Source organism: Lagenorhynchus albirostris, chromosome 21 (assembly GCF_949774975.1).
Source record: "Lagenorhynchus albirostris chromosome 21, mLagAlb1.1, whole genome shotgun sequence".
Classification (NCBI taxonomy): domain Eukaryota; kingdom Metazoa; phylum Chordata; class Mammalia; order Artiodactyla; family Delphinidae; genus Lagenorhynchus; species Lagenorhynchus albirostris.
Window position 1 is genome coordinate 12,860,982 of NC_083115.1, and position 13,374 is coordinate 12,874,355.

Here is a 13,374-nt window from a genome sequence, read left to right on the forward strand (position 1 = left end):
AAGTCCTTCAGTTGACTGCCCAGAACTTCAGTCATTAACCAAAACCAAACAAAAAACCCTCAAGATCTCTTCTAAGCAAATCATTCACTTAATAATTCAACAAAGAGTTTAATGAGTCTTTCCAATTGATTATTCTCTTTAAAATACCTAAGTGCACTATTCAAAGCAGATGGCTATATGCTGGGCTCCCTTAGCTGTAAGACTAAGGGTACGTTGTTGTTTTATACAGCTCTGTAAAACCTCATGCATTCTTTATGCGGAAGAGGGTATTAGTCATTTATTTATTTTAAAATATTCGGTAAGAGAGATTTTCACTTTGTTAATTTCCTTTAAGGAATATACATATATCTATACATAATTTTAGCCAATGCACAAAAGCAGTAACATAAAAAATTTTGGAAGTCATCTTTGGCAATTAAATTCCCAAAGACGAAAAAAATAAAGAACAGAAACTTCACCCTCAAGGTTAAGTAATGCTACTACAACTACATCTGGCATAAAAATAATGACACATCATTTAGAATAATCTCTAATAACTCTAAATTAAGACTTTCAAAAGATTCTCTTTTTATCACTGCTCCATCTTTTAAATTTAACTTTGGAAATAATACTTCCACCATAATTCCATCAGAATGGAATTCTTTCCATCGGAAAGAACTGCTTAGAAGAGAACCTGCATGGGCAGAAAAACATTTTGGAATATATTTCACTGCATTATATAACACGAGTGTGTAAATATCATTAGCTTATATTTTCCACTAGAATGTTTTTCTTTTAAATCATATCTGAAAAGTTGTATGTCATTTCCAAGAGAGCATATTTGTGAAAAAAACAATTAATGAGCTCAGTACTATGGCCAAGAAGAATTTAATATCTTCCTATCTAAGCCAAATACAGTGCTAGATGCTTTTCCGGGGAAGTTTAACAGACATGGTATCTGTCCTCCAGGAAGATTTGGTCTCTATGAGTTTTTCTGCCAAATTTCTTTCCCAAACTAACAGCCAGTATAACCTCCCCTGAAATTCACTTCCACTTAGAAGATAGCTTCTTGCTGTTCATAACTTATATTCAAACTTTGTCTTTAAAAAAAGTGAAAGTGGATCTAAAGCAGTGCTGCATTAAATGAACAAATGGACAAATCTAACAAACGGACAAGGCAGGTGTTGAGGATTGAAGAGAAGGAAAGGTCAGATAGAGGACACAGATACAGAGACAGTCTTGGTCAGCATTTATAATATCCCTCTAGTACTATGAATTTTCTCCTTTGGTCAGAGACCACTCCAAGGCTGCAATCATTGCCCGGGGCTTTGCTAAAGGAAGAGACTGAAAGGCTGCAGAACCTAAACAGCAGCCCTGAGGCTACAGACTTTAATTTCATTATTTAAAACTTTATAATTATATTTAAATTTCTTCTTATCTACACTGGTTTAAAATAGCTTTATTCCTCTAGTGTATGTTATCATGATTCAGCAACCAAATCACCTAAACTCTTATTAATTTAGATAAATCAGATTACTCTGATTTAGCAGAGATTATGTTAATTTTAACACTGAGGGAAGTTGTCTTTCCATGCAGAGTAATTAAGCAAAATTCCACATATTTTCAAAGCTTTCTGTATATAGATATTTTCCATTCACCTCAGAATCTTTGTTAAAAATGGACTCAAAAGTGAATAAAAGATTTATTTTCTTCAAACCTGGACAAATTTAAAAGGAAGCTAAAAGTCATTTACTTTCATACAACCTAAAACAATACTGTGAGTACTGCAGTGACAGAGGCTCCAAATTATAAATGTCAGTTAAGTAAAAGAAGGCAAAGGCAGCAGAACTCAGATGCTGAGAATAAAAACAAAAATAGATCCAATGCAGCATTCTGCGAATGAAGATCAGTGAAAACGGTTGCTCAATATCACATCACTTATAGCATTATTTCCTATGTTGTTATCGAGAGAGCCTTTCTATTCCAGCATTTCCTTTGTTGGTTCCTGACATTTGCCTTAATAAAACCAATACTTAAGCCAAATTTTTTCACTATCTGAAGAAAGAAGGTAATCCACTGCCTCAGTTAAAAAGTACTTTGCTATCATGGTAAAAGGAGAAGATAATGATAAAAATATAAACAGAGTGGCAAGGGAGGAGCGGCATCATATTTTATTTAACCATTGATGTAAGCAATAAGGCAGCAGGTTGTCTTTCCGATCAAAACTACTTTTATAAAGTAATACAAATGCCCTTGCTTGCTCAATAGTGAAGGTCTTCAAAAGAATCAACTGAGAAGATGAGGTACAGGAAATTACAATCCAAACCATAAAAAAAAAAAAGTCCAAAGCATGAATAATTATGTTATCATCTAATGCTGTAATTCTCAGAAATTCTAAGTATAATAAGCAATCCTATTGCTTATGCTTATGCCAGTATAGCGATTAACGAAAACAGTTAATATAACAAATCAATAATAAAGTAGAGATAATGGCATATATATTTGTTGAGCTTTTATCAGTAAAAAATAAAATAAAATTCAGACCATAAAGATTTTATAAAAGCAAGCAAATAGATCCAATAGCTAGTAGATAAAATAACTGGGCAGCTCTGTTTTCTTACCTGTAAGGACAGCTTTTGCTGAAGGATCCGCCAGGTCCAGGGCTGATTTCCCATCAGTGTTCCGAATGTTTGGATCAGCTCCGTGCTGCAGCAGCACTGTGCAGGGAAAGCAGAAACAGTATCTTACCTCAGGGATACAAAGATTATTTACTGGTAAGTGCCGCCTCGGCATGGTGTAGGCATAAACATACATTGCACAATTTTTTCTCTTTCAAGAAAAAAAAAAGAAAGAAAGAAAAAGAAAAAAAAGCTCTGCAGCAAAGGATCCTCTCTAGAGTAAAGCGAAGTTGGCAACTTGTGGTACAGTATTATCACATGACTTAACATCATAAACACGAAACTAGAAAAATCCTGCAACAGACAGTTTGGGTTTGCCTCCTTCAGGCAGAAGGATGGGGAGCTGTATGCTCGCTGCCTCGCGCTGTGAAATCCTCTCACTATGAGCCTGCCCTGTCTTTACTACCACTGTGGCTGCTTGTTGCTGCTGCTGCTTCACTGCTGAATTTCCCACCGCTTCCTCGTCTTGGAACAGCTGTAATACTGTGCAAGCCTTTTAGTGCTCACTGCTTACATGTATGGAAACGCATCAGAACATACTGGCTTGCTTCCAAGAAGTTTACCAGACACAGTAACGCATGCAACTCTGGTTCCCTGCAGCCGAGCTGCAGAAAGGAACTGCCTTCCACAATAATTCTGGCCATCAAAAATTTTTAGAATCAGAAATTCAATCACTATGATATATGCTGAGGAATGAATATTACACATGCTATATTGCATAAAAAGTAGCTACAGAGAATTTTGAGATGTGTAGGCTTCCAAAAGAGAGAATCACTGTTTAAGTAAAATCCAGATATAATTTATTAATCTAAAACATTTCTCAACTACATCTGGTATGTGTGTGTACAGGGGTGGGGTGGGGATGGTGGAGAGGGGAGGGCGGGTGTTGCTATAACACTACCCAACCAATGGTTAAACTAATAAATATATTAAAAACTAGTCTAATAAGCAAAGTTCAATTACAAGTTATTCTAACAGTTCAAATCTAACACTTTGTGTACTCCTGGAGAGAACAGGAGTTGTTACCATTTACCAATATTCTATAGCATAAATTTAAAACAAAGCAGAAATATTAAATTCAAATAAATGGTTAAAGACATGTTATATATAATGACTGTTGATGTGTCCCAGATTTTCATTCATTAACAGTCCCATGCTAAAGTACATACATTCTTTAGGAATATTTGGAAGGCAAGCCTCATATATTACTAAGTATAGAGCTTTATAAAGCTCTTCTTCTCCCTTTAGTACATAAGCCATCTAATCGATGGCTTTATTATAAGGTACAAAGGAATAGCCTTATCTAGAATTGGGGCGCAGCTGCTGGGACAGCGTGCATCAGCATCTCTTGCACTAAATCCTGGATACTTTCAGACTTGGGATAACAAAAACTAGCCATGGCTTGAAAAGATGCAGTGAGATTTTGCTAAGACTTTCACTCCTGACTGTAAGCAATGAACATAATTCTTTTCCAGATGTTTATAAAGTGACAAAAGTAGCACAAAATAGCAAGTACCATAATGTGAAACTGTAGTTATTCTTTCATCATAATGAATAAGCTTTCACAACAATATATATATTTTTTATTCCAGGAAGAAATCCCAACATGAAGATTTGGCTTGTAAAGGGTCTTTATCATGAAGCAAGCTCATGTATCAAATGTAAAGATGACAGCTATCGCTATATCTTTATTTAGATGCTGAGTGATCACATGCAAAAAGTAGGAAAACAAAGAAATGACAGCTACCATGAAAAGCTGAGTTTTTTTATCGCATACTTCGAGAACTTCAGAACCTGCTTTAAACAAGAAGTATAAGAACGTAGTTTAACAATCCTTGATGAAAATATGGTGGGAGCTTTTACTTTGCAGCTTAATGCGTGGTAGAGGCAAAACATAGAAAGCCTTATTGTTCCTCCAAAAGTCACCTAAAGTCTCAGCCTTACCTATTATATCTTTGCTATTTTGCAACAGAAATCTGCCATTACAGCTTAGTTGCAGTTTTGCTTTGTTTTAGTTGACTTTGAAAGGAGTAATCTTTTCACTAGAAGTATCTGTTTTCTAAACATTTTTGAGTCATATGCATCTCATTCATTGGACCTGAACACACAGAAACATCACTGCAGAGTTATGTAGCAACAGAGAAGAAGAAGCTGAATTTTCCAAACCAGATGCTGATAACAAAATCCACATTAGAAAATAATCGAACCATTTTAATTCACCAGATATGGGTAAAAACCCACAAAACTCAGTAGAGTTAAGAGTTTTAGGAGCAATAAAGGTATCCATAACTAGACCACAAGGGATCTAAACTTATCTAACTTTTTATAAAAGGGCAGCACTGGGGAGATTAAATGGGAACAAAAAATAGCATCAAAAGTACTAAGCACAGAGCCTGACAATACATATCAGCTAATACTAATATTTAAAGCACATTTTAAAATGTATTTGTACTCTCAACTTTACCACTAACTACTAATTCATTGCTTTGTCCTAGAGCCAAACCTTCAGATCTTAACTTTTTCTGTAAAGGGCCAGAGAGAAAATACATTAGGCTTTGTAGACCATATGGTCTCTGTCTCAGCTATTCAGCCTTGCCTCAACCCCATCATTACAGAGGAAAAGCAGCCACAGACAATACTTAAAGGCATGTGTGTGACTCTGTTTCAATAAAACTTTATTAAAATTTGAATCCTGTATAATTCTCATATATAAGAAAATATTGTTATTATTGTGTATTTTAAAAATCATTTAAAATGTAAAAATTCTTAGCTTACAGGACATACAAAAAACAAGGGGTGAGCTGGATTTGGCCCATGGTCATAGTCTGCCAACCTTGACCTTGGGCAGGAATAGAAGAAGTGTGGGCAGTAATAGACAAAGTGTGGTCCATGGACTGTTCTAGTCCTCGAACTCTCTGTAATCCATCGACATTGAGATAACCACAGAAATTAAGAGGAAGCATTTAAAACTGTGTGTGTCATTTTAAAATTACTTTTTCCAGTACCTCATCTTTATTGTAGTTTACAGAGTTATTGGCCTGCCATGCACTGGGGAAGGAAAAAAACTGGTCCCTGACCACAGACAAGGTTGAGAAGCACTAAGCCAGTTCCCAGGTCTATAAAGTGAAGGACCTGGACTAGATAAATGATTTCTATGTATCTAGAATAGGCCTCAAATCCCTGATAATGCTTTAGAGTTACAGTCTAAGCATTAAGATCTAAAATCTTAAAAAAGAAAGATTTGCCTCAAGCAGACCCTTTCCCTTCCCTACGCTTTTAATCAAAATGGAAAAATAAAGATTTATTTATCCTAACACTTGATTTAACAAAAACAAAATTAATAGTTGAGTCCATGATCAAAGTTGTAGGGTACATACTAAAAAGTATCAAACTACTTCTTGAGCAATTCCTCAAGTCAAATTTGTTTCACACTATTCCCTATGAAGATCTGTGTGACACTATTTTCTAATACCAGAAGAACAGCACATACATAGGGCAAAGATAACAACCATGGCTTTCAAGACTGTCAGTCTGCACTTGAAGTAGTGACATGTAGGACTCTCAATGCTGGATGCTTCAAAAGTTGCTTTCAAAGTTCTGTGCTACCAAAAGGAATAATAAAATATGACTACAGATACATAATACAATTAGAAATTCATCTTGTAACAGATTCTTCTTCAAAAGTAGCACAAATGTCTGAAGCAAAGTTCCCAGAATATACAATCAATATACAAACTAAGGTTTGAAAGAGAAACAAGGAAACTAAAATCTGAGTAACATTCAGTAAGTAAATTCGAGACTACTGTGGACGGACATTCAAAATCTCCTTGTATTATCTTTAACCAATTAGGGCATTATCAAACCTCAAATCCCAAATGTCTAGGCTCTATATCTCAAACCCATTTATCTCCTTTGGAAGTTATAAGGGTGGAGAAAATATAGCAGCTAGCATAATAACAGAGAGTTAAACCCAAGGTAAGATCAGAATATTCAAAATGACATTTTCAAAAAAGCTATGGCAAGAAGGACATGTGATTTTCCTATTTCTGGTGCAAACATTCAGCTACAGCGAGCCAGATTCAAGGAGCATGCCTTCAGTCTGTGACCAATGCAGCAGAGACTGACATCGATTCATGTAATTCCTCAAAACTATTAAATTTAAGCATTCATATCATTTTAGAAAATATTTCTACACGTATGTGAAGCCTCATCTTATCGAATTCCTAGAAAAATATGAAATGCTATCATGATAAATTATATTTAAGTACAGGCACTAATAACTGATTTAAGAAGATAGAAGAAATAGAAACAATGTGAATTTTCCAAGCTAAAAATGTAGCAAGGCTTTTAGGTAAATTACGAAAAAGCATTTAAGTATAGTTTTCACTTTTAATGGCAGAAACCCTCCTATTAAGATATGGTAAATTCTTTGTTATGTGAATTTTAGAGCTACATTAAAGGTCTAAAACTGTTCCTCACAATGAACAGACATTCTATTTTAAAAGAAGTTATGTTTATGTTAAAATGTTTTGCAAGTATTTCATAGTCATCTACTCTTTTTTTTTTTTTTTTTTTTGCAGCACACGGGCCTCTCACTGTTGTGGCCTCTCCCGTTGCGGAGCATAGGCTCCGGACGCGCAGGCTCAGCGGCCATGGCTCAGGGGCCCAGCCGCTCCGCGGCATGTGGGATCCTCCCGGACCGGGGCATGAACCCGTGTCCCCTGCATCAGCAGGCGGACCCTCAACCACTGCGCCACCAGGGAAGCCTCATCTTACTCTTTTAATTAGAGTATAGAAATACTCATTTGACTGAGTTTCTAAAATTAAATCACACAAAGCACCAAGTTTAGCAAATAAAATTTTTAATTTTGGAGCAAAATACTAAGAGACCAAATTTTAGCTAGCTATAATCGTCAATGCATAAGACAAAAGATGTACAAACTTCTAATATACGAAAAGATGCTCAATATTATTATTCAAAAGAAAATGCAAATTTAAAAGATGGGCAATGACCCATCTTTTATTATTAATGGTATTCCATATTAATGAGAATGTACTAAACTGGAACTCTCATCATTGCTGGTGGGCCTGTAGAGTGGTATGTAACTACTCTGGAAATCAATTTGGCAATTATCATAAAGGTAAATATACACTACTGTATGTTCTAACATCCTACTTTTAGATATTTATCCAAGAGGAAAAGAAATATGTCCATACAAAACACCTGCACATGAAAATTTCATATGTTTATTTAGAAAAGCAAAAAAAATGAAAAACATCTCAATATTCATCAACAGGTAAAAGGATAAGCAAATTGTAGCATATCCATACAAAAGAATACTACTAAGCAATAAAATGAAATAAACTATTGACTCATACTAGAGGGATGAAATCTCTACAACATGCTGAGCAAAAGGAGCCATACAGGAAAGAACATATTTCTAGAACAGAAAACTAATCTACAGTGACAGAAAACAGATCAATTGTTCCCTGGGGATGGTGGAGGCGAAGAGAAAACTGACTGCAAATGGACACCAAAGAACTTTTTAGAGTGATAAAACTGCTCTATTAAATTGTGGTACTGGTTACATGGGTGAATACATTTGTCAAAACTCGTCAATATTATATACTTAAAATGGATGCATTTTATTTCATTATCTCAAACTAATTTTATGTTGTAATTCAATAAAGCTGATTTTTTAAAAGGTCAATAGAGGGGTTTAATCGCAGATTAGATAAATCTGAAGAGAAATTTATTGTCCTGGAAAACATGTCAACAGATCCAAGAACGCTGCAAGGAGCAATAATCATGGACAAAGGATGGAGTGAGAAGGTCTAATATGTTGTCATCAGTCTTAAAAGAAACACATACATATTTGAAGAGAGAATGCCTAAGATTTTCCCATAACTAATAAGAGACACAAATTTATACGTTCAAGAAGCTCAAACAGGATAAACTCAATGATACAGAAAAATATATTACACATATAAATTAGGAACTACTATAAAAAATAGTTGATAATTCAAAACAAAGCAATAAGTTTTAGAGTAATACGTCAGAGGTAAATAATTTGTGAACCTATCCTAACTATAGTGTATGTTATACTATATAGCAGATATTAAGCAATGATTTAACTATAAATCTGTTTCCATGTGTATTTGCAAAAAACGATATTTTTACAAGTGTAAAAACACCATATTCCTATTCTTGGGATAAATTTAATTTAGGTAACATCAATTAAATTATGTTATACCTTAAAAATTACTTTAAAATAAATGTTAATAGCATTAAATACATTCCTACAAACACTACTCTAGAACCAAGATATATAAGGTCTGACTAGGCAAATCAAAGAAAACTCTTTGATATAAATTTAATATTTATTTTCATCTGAAAAATTCTTTGTTTTAAAAATATTTTATTTCCTCTTTATATTTTTTAGAATTCTCTTCCTTTATTAAGATCCATCTTCTTACCAGCACTTTCCACCCCCAAATAAACTAACTATTTAAATCCTTCAAATTCTAACATTCATAGGAGATAAATACTGGTTCTACATAGCAAATTAAATTTGGGACTCAGAAAGAATGATCAGTTCTATTCCCTGTCAACACACTCAGGCTAATCAGTAAGTTTCTCTCAACATAAACTAGACCCATGTTGATTTTTTTTGATGCTCAGTGGTATCTTTCACTGAATGAGTAGTGACATTCACTGAGTGAAGTAGGCTTCTTTCATCTTAATTAATATCCTTTGGAAAAACCTCTGAGAACCTCATAATATAATGCCTAGCCTAATGTGACCCTACTTATAAAACTCTTCTGAAATGGAGATTTAAGAGCAGGTATTCTGGTATATAATGAACAGAGATCCAAGCAAGCTGGAGAAAAGTTCTGAAGTAATGGTTGTGTGGTCTTAGCTTGGCCTGGTTAGCCATAAATTAAGATGATTAAGTGATCTTCTAGTGCCTAGAGCTACACTGTCCAATATAGTAGCCACTATCCATATGTAAGTATTGAGTCTTTGAAATGTGGCTAGTGAGACTGATGATCTGAATTATTAATTATATTTTATTTTAATTATTTAATTTTAATTAATTTAAATATTAAGTTGATACATGATACACTGGTACATGATTCAGTTATTGGAAGATGTTTAATATGTTTTGAACACCTTAGATATGTGAATCTACTGTTTCAACTGTAAATTTTATTAAATCTAAATACAGATCAAGTATTACTGATGAAAAGTTTGCTTGAATTGAGATGTGCTTTAAGTAGAAGATATACGCTAGATTTCAGAAACCAGTTGAAAAAAATATAAAATTTTTCATTAATAATGTTTTTTAATGTTATATACCATTTTTAAAGGTTATTTCCCATTTACAGTCATTACAAAATATTGGCTCTATTCCCCAGGTTGTACAATACATCCTGGAGCCTATCTTACACCCAACAGTTTGCACCTCCCACTGCCCTAACCCTATATTGCCCCTCCCCTACCTCCCCACTGGTAACCACTATTACGTTCTCTATATCTGTGAGTCTGCCTCTTTTTTTGATATATTCACTAGTTTGTTGTATTTTTTATATTTCCATATATAAGTGATACAGTATTTGTCTTTCTCTGACTTATTTCACTTAGCATAATAATGTTCTATACTCATATGTTGAAATAATATTTTGTATATGCTGCTTTAAGTAATATATTATTAAATTAATATCACCTGTTTCTTTTTAATGTGGCTATTAGAAAAATTTAAATTACATTCATGTCTGGCATTATATACCTACCGAACAGCACTACTCTAGAGCAGAGTGAACTACTGACATTTTGGACCAGATAATTATTTACTGCAGGTGTAGGGTGATGGCTCCACCATGGTGCCCTGGAGACTCTGCAAGTATCCTCACATGCTAAGCAAAGACTTGAATCACAGTTCATCTGTGTCTTGGTGCAAATGCCTTGTGACCTCTGGAAATGAAGGATGAGAGACTTGCAAGGAGCTACTGTGAGGCCACCTTCCACTCACCTCTCTACCTTCCCTCATCACTTCCCACTTCTGATGAGGTAGGGTAGGGGGCTTTCTTCATCTCCCCTTCTATTGGCTCTTCAGCAACAGAGGATCCCGCAACCTGTGCTGCAGTCATTCAGCCCTTCTCCTCTCAGTGTCATCCTTTTTGCTGTATAGTACAAGGACCACAAGGAGCTGGCACTTGTGGCATCGTTTCTAGTCAAATTAGTCAGGCCCTGGCTTTGGCCTTGGCTTGTCTTGCAACGTGAACTTGCAACAGTAGGGAGTAGTCCTGGGCATTGAAAGATGATAACAGCACCCCTGACCTCTACCCAATTGATGTAAACAGCCCTCCCCCACTGTGACAACCAAAAATGTCTCTAGATATTGCTAAATATCTCCTCAATGGGCAAAACTGCTCCTGGCTAAAACCACACCTACTCCCCGCACTCACACTCACACACACACACGAACTTGTGAGGTGGAATACATGAAGGTCTATGCTTCTCCCCTCTCAACACTTTTACACATTGGGTTACTGCATTAGATTTCATTTGAAGGAAGATTTCTGTGGTTTAATAACATAATAGGAAATAAACAAATAGTAAATCAATAAAATACTAACTAGTGTTTTTAAAAACAGTAAATAATAGTAACAGGTAAATAATAAAAATGATTTCTAAGGATTCTTTTAATTTTAAGATGCTGTGACTTATCAATATATCTTTGAGTACTGACTTTATCAATTAGTACTGACTTTATCAATTAGAGGGCTTTTTTTTTTAATTACAAGGGAGAAAAAACTACTTTAACTGGCTTAAACAACACGAAAATTTATTGAAGAATAGAGGCATCTCATCAAAAGCAAAGGCAGAAACATGTCCCCAAATTTATCCTGCTGCTGCCTATCCCTGTCTCCCAGCTTTATTGCCATCACCCTCAGCTACAGACAATACATATACTTGTACTATCTGAACCTTAATTCCAAACTCTCATGAAAGAGAATTTGCTCCAGCTTGCCTCAAATCTGGTTCTGGACTTCAAAAGCTTGGCCAGAGAAGCTGGAAGAGGCAATAAAAACAATGGTGATGGGGAAAGAGGCGTTAGTTCTAGAGTACATGGGCGGACCTCAATGGGCATCTACAGCAGTAACAGATCTTAAATTTAAAGTATTATGTAGATATGGCTATACGTGGTAAATGAATCTTTACAAAAATGTCTCTATTTTACATATTTCTACAGTGTTTTAATGTTTATTACAAATATATATTATTTTTATAATGAGAGATATTTCTCCTCAGACAAAAATGATCTTTACACATGCTGTTTAAGTATGTTCGCCAAAACAATACTTCTCTTAAAGCTGCTCTTTAAAGTAATTAATTTGTAACCAATGGAGAAATAAGAATTGGGCAGTTCTTATCAAGCAAACAACATTAAATATGGTGTAGCATTAAATAAACAATTCCAATATAAAATAAATACATTAATTTAGAATCTGTGATAATGCTAAGACTGTAGAAATAAGTCTAAAGTAAAATAGTCAAGAAGTAATTTTCTATTGTGTAAAAGTCCAGGTTTTTAACTATACTTTTTTTAGTCTTTGCCTTTCATACAAAAGTCACCAAAAATTCAGAATTCTGTCAACAACTGGGACTAGCATACTTGTGATACATAATTTTACCTCAAGGAACTATCTGTCTTTATGTGCCTTTGAACTTAGGAAAAAAATGTATTCTTATTTTTTCCTGGTGAGGGACATGGAAAAAAGTTACAAATGGGTTTCCATCTAATGAGGCACATAAAGGCAGATAGTTCATTGAGCTAAAATAAGTTCAAAAAAATCAAATTCTCTCCTAAGTCTGCTGCACTTACTAATGGCAAAACACCACAGTTAACAGTTGGTCCTCTGGAACCAGACTGAATGGGTTAGAATCCCAGTTCCGCCACCTCCTAGTTCTGGGACCCCAGGAAGCGACATCACCTCTCTGTACTTCCATTTCCGCACCAGTAAATCAGGAGATAATAACAGTACCTACTCATGGGGTTATTAGGAGGACAAAACAAATAAATATTTAAGGAGCTCTTAGAACAGTGGCTAACATATAGTACACATGTGCATGTAAGAATTTTTTTAAAGACATTAGAAAATATTTAATTACTTACTCAAAAAAGCTAATCCAAGTAAATAAAATTTTACTGAATTTACATAAGACTAGTTCTTTATGATCAAACTTTGGCATGAAATGTTATAATAATAAAAGAATCCTCCAATTAAATTTTGCTCCCATTGTCAAGATTTCCTATAAACAGAGAAGGCCAAGAATTTTTGAAAAGGTCCGTTACATATGGAGTAACTTAGGTATAGATTATTCTGTATGTGTATATAGCAGATTCTTACATCCAATTCAATTATATCCTTTTTTCAATAAGGAGTTAAGGCAGGCCCCAATACATCTGGGAAATCAGCATTATCTGCTTACACAAACCACAATTTATTAGAAGATAAAGCAGGCAGTAGAACAAATATAAGAATGATTATAACAAAGCATATCTCCTTTCTACCTGGAAACCCTAGAGAATCAAGTCTAAAAGAAAGCCCTGTCTAGGAGTCAGACAAACCTGGGTTTGAGAATACTGCTCTCTACTTAGCAATTGTCTGGCCTGAGTCAAGTGACTTCACCTCTGTCAATTTCAATTTC

General features: G+C 34.7%; 1 protein-coding gene across 3 annotated transcripts in view; it reads right to left on the reverse strand.

The window, feature by feature from the left end:
- The window catches only part of TNKS (tankyrase), a 183,766-nt gene that overhangs the window by 133,655 nt on the left and 36,737 nt on the right, over positions 1-13,374 (reverse strand). For all 3 annotated transcript variants that reach the window (XM_060136739.1, XM_060136738.1, XM_060136740.1), the window contains exon 3: positions 2,601-2,696. In XM_060136739.1, the coding sequence (XP_059992722.1) occupies positions 2,601-2,696 (96 nt within the window). The remainder of the gene's footprint in view (positions 1-2,600; positions 2,697-13,374) is intronic.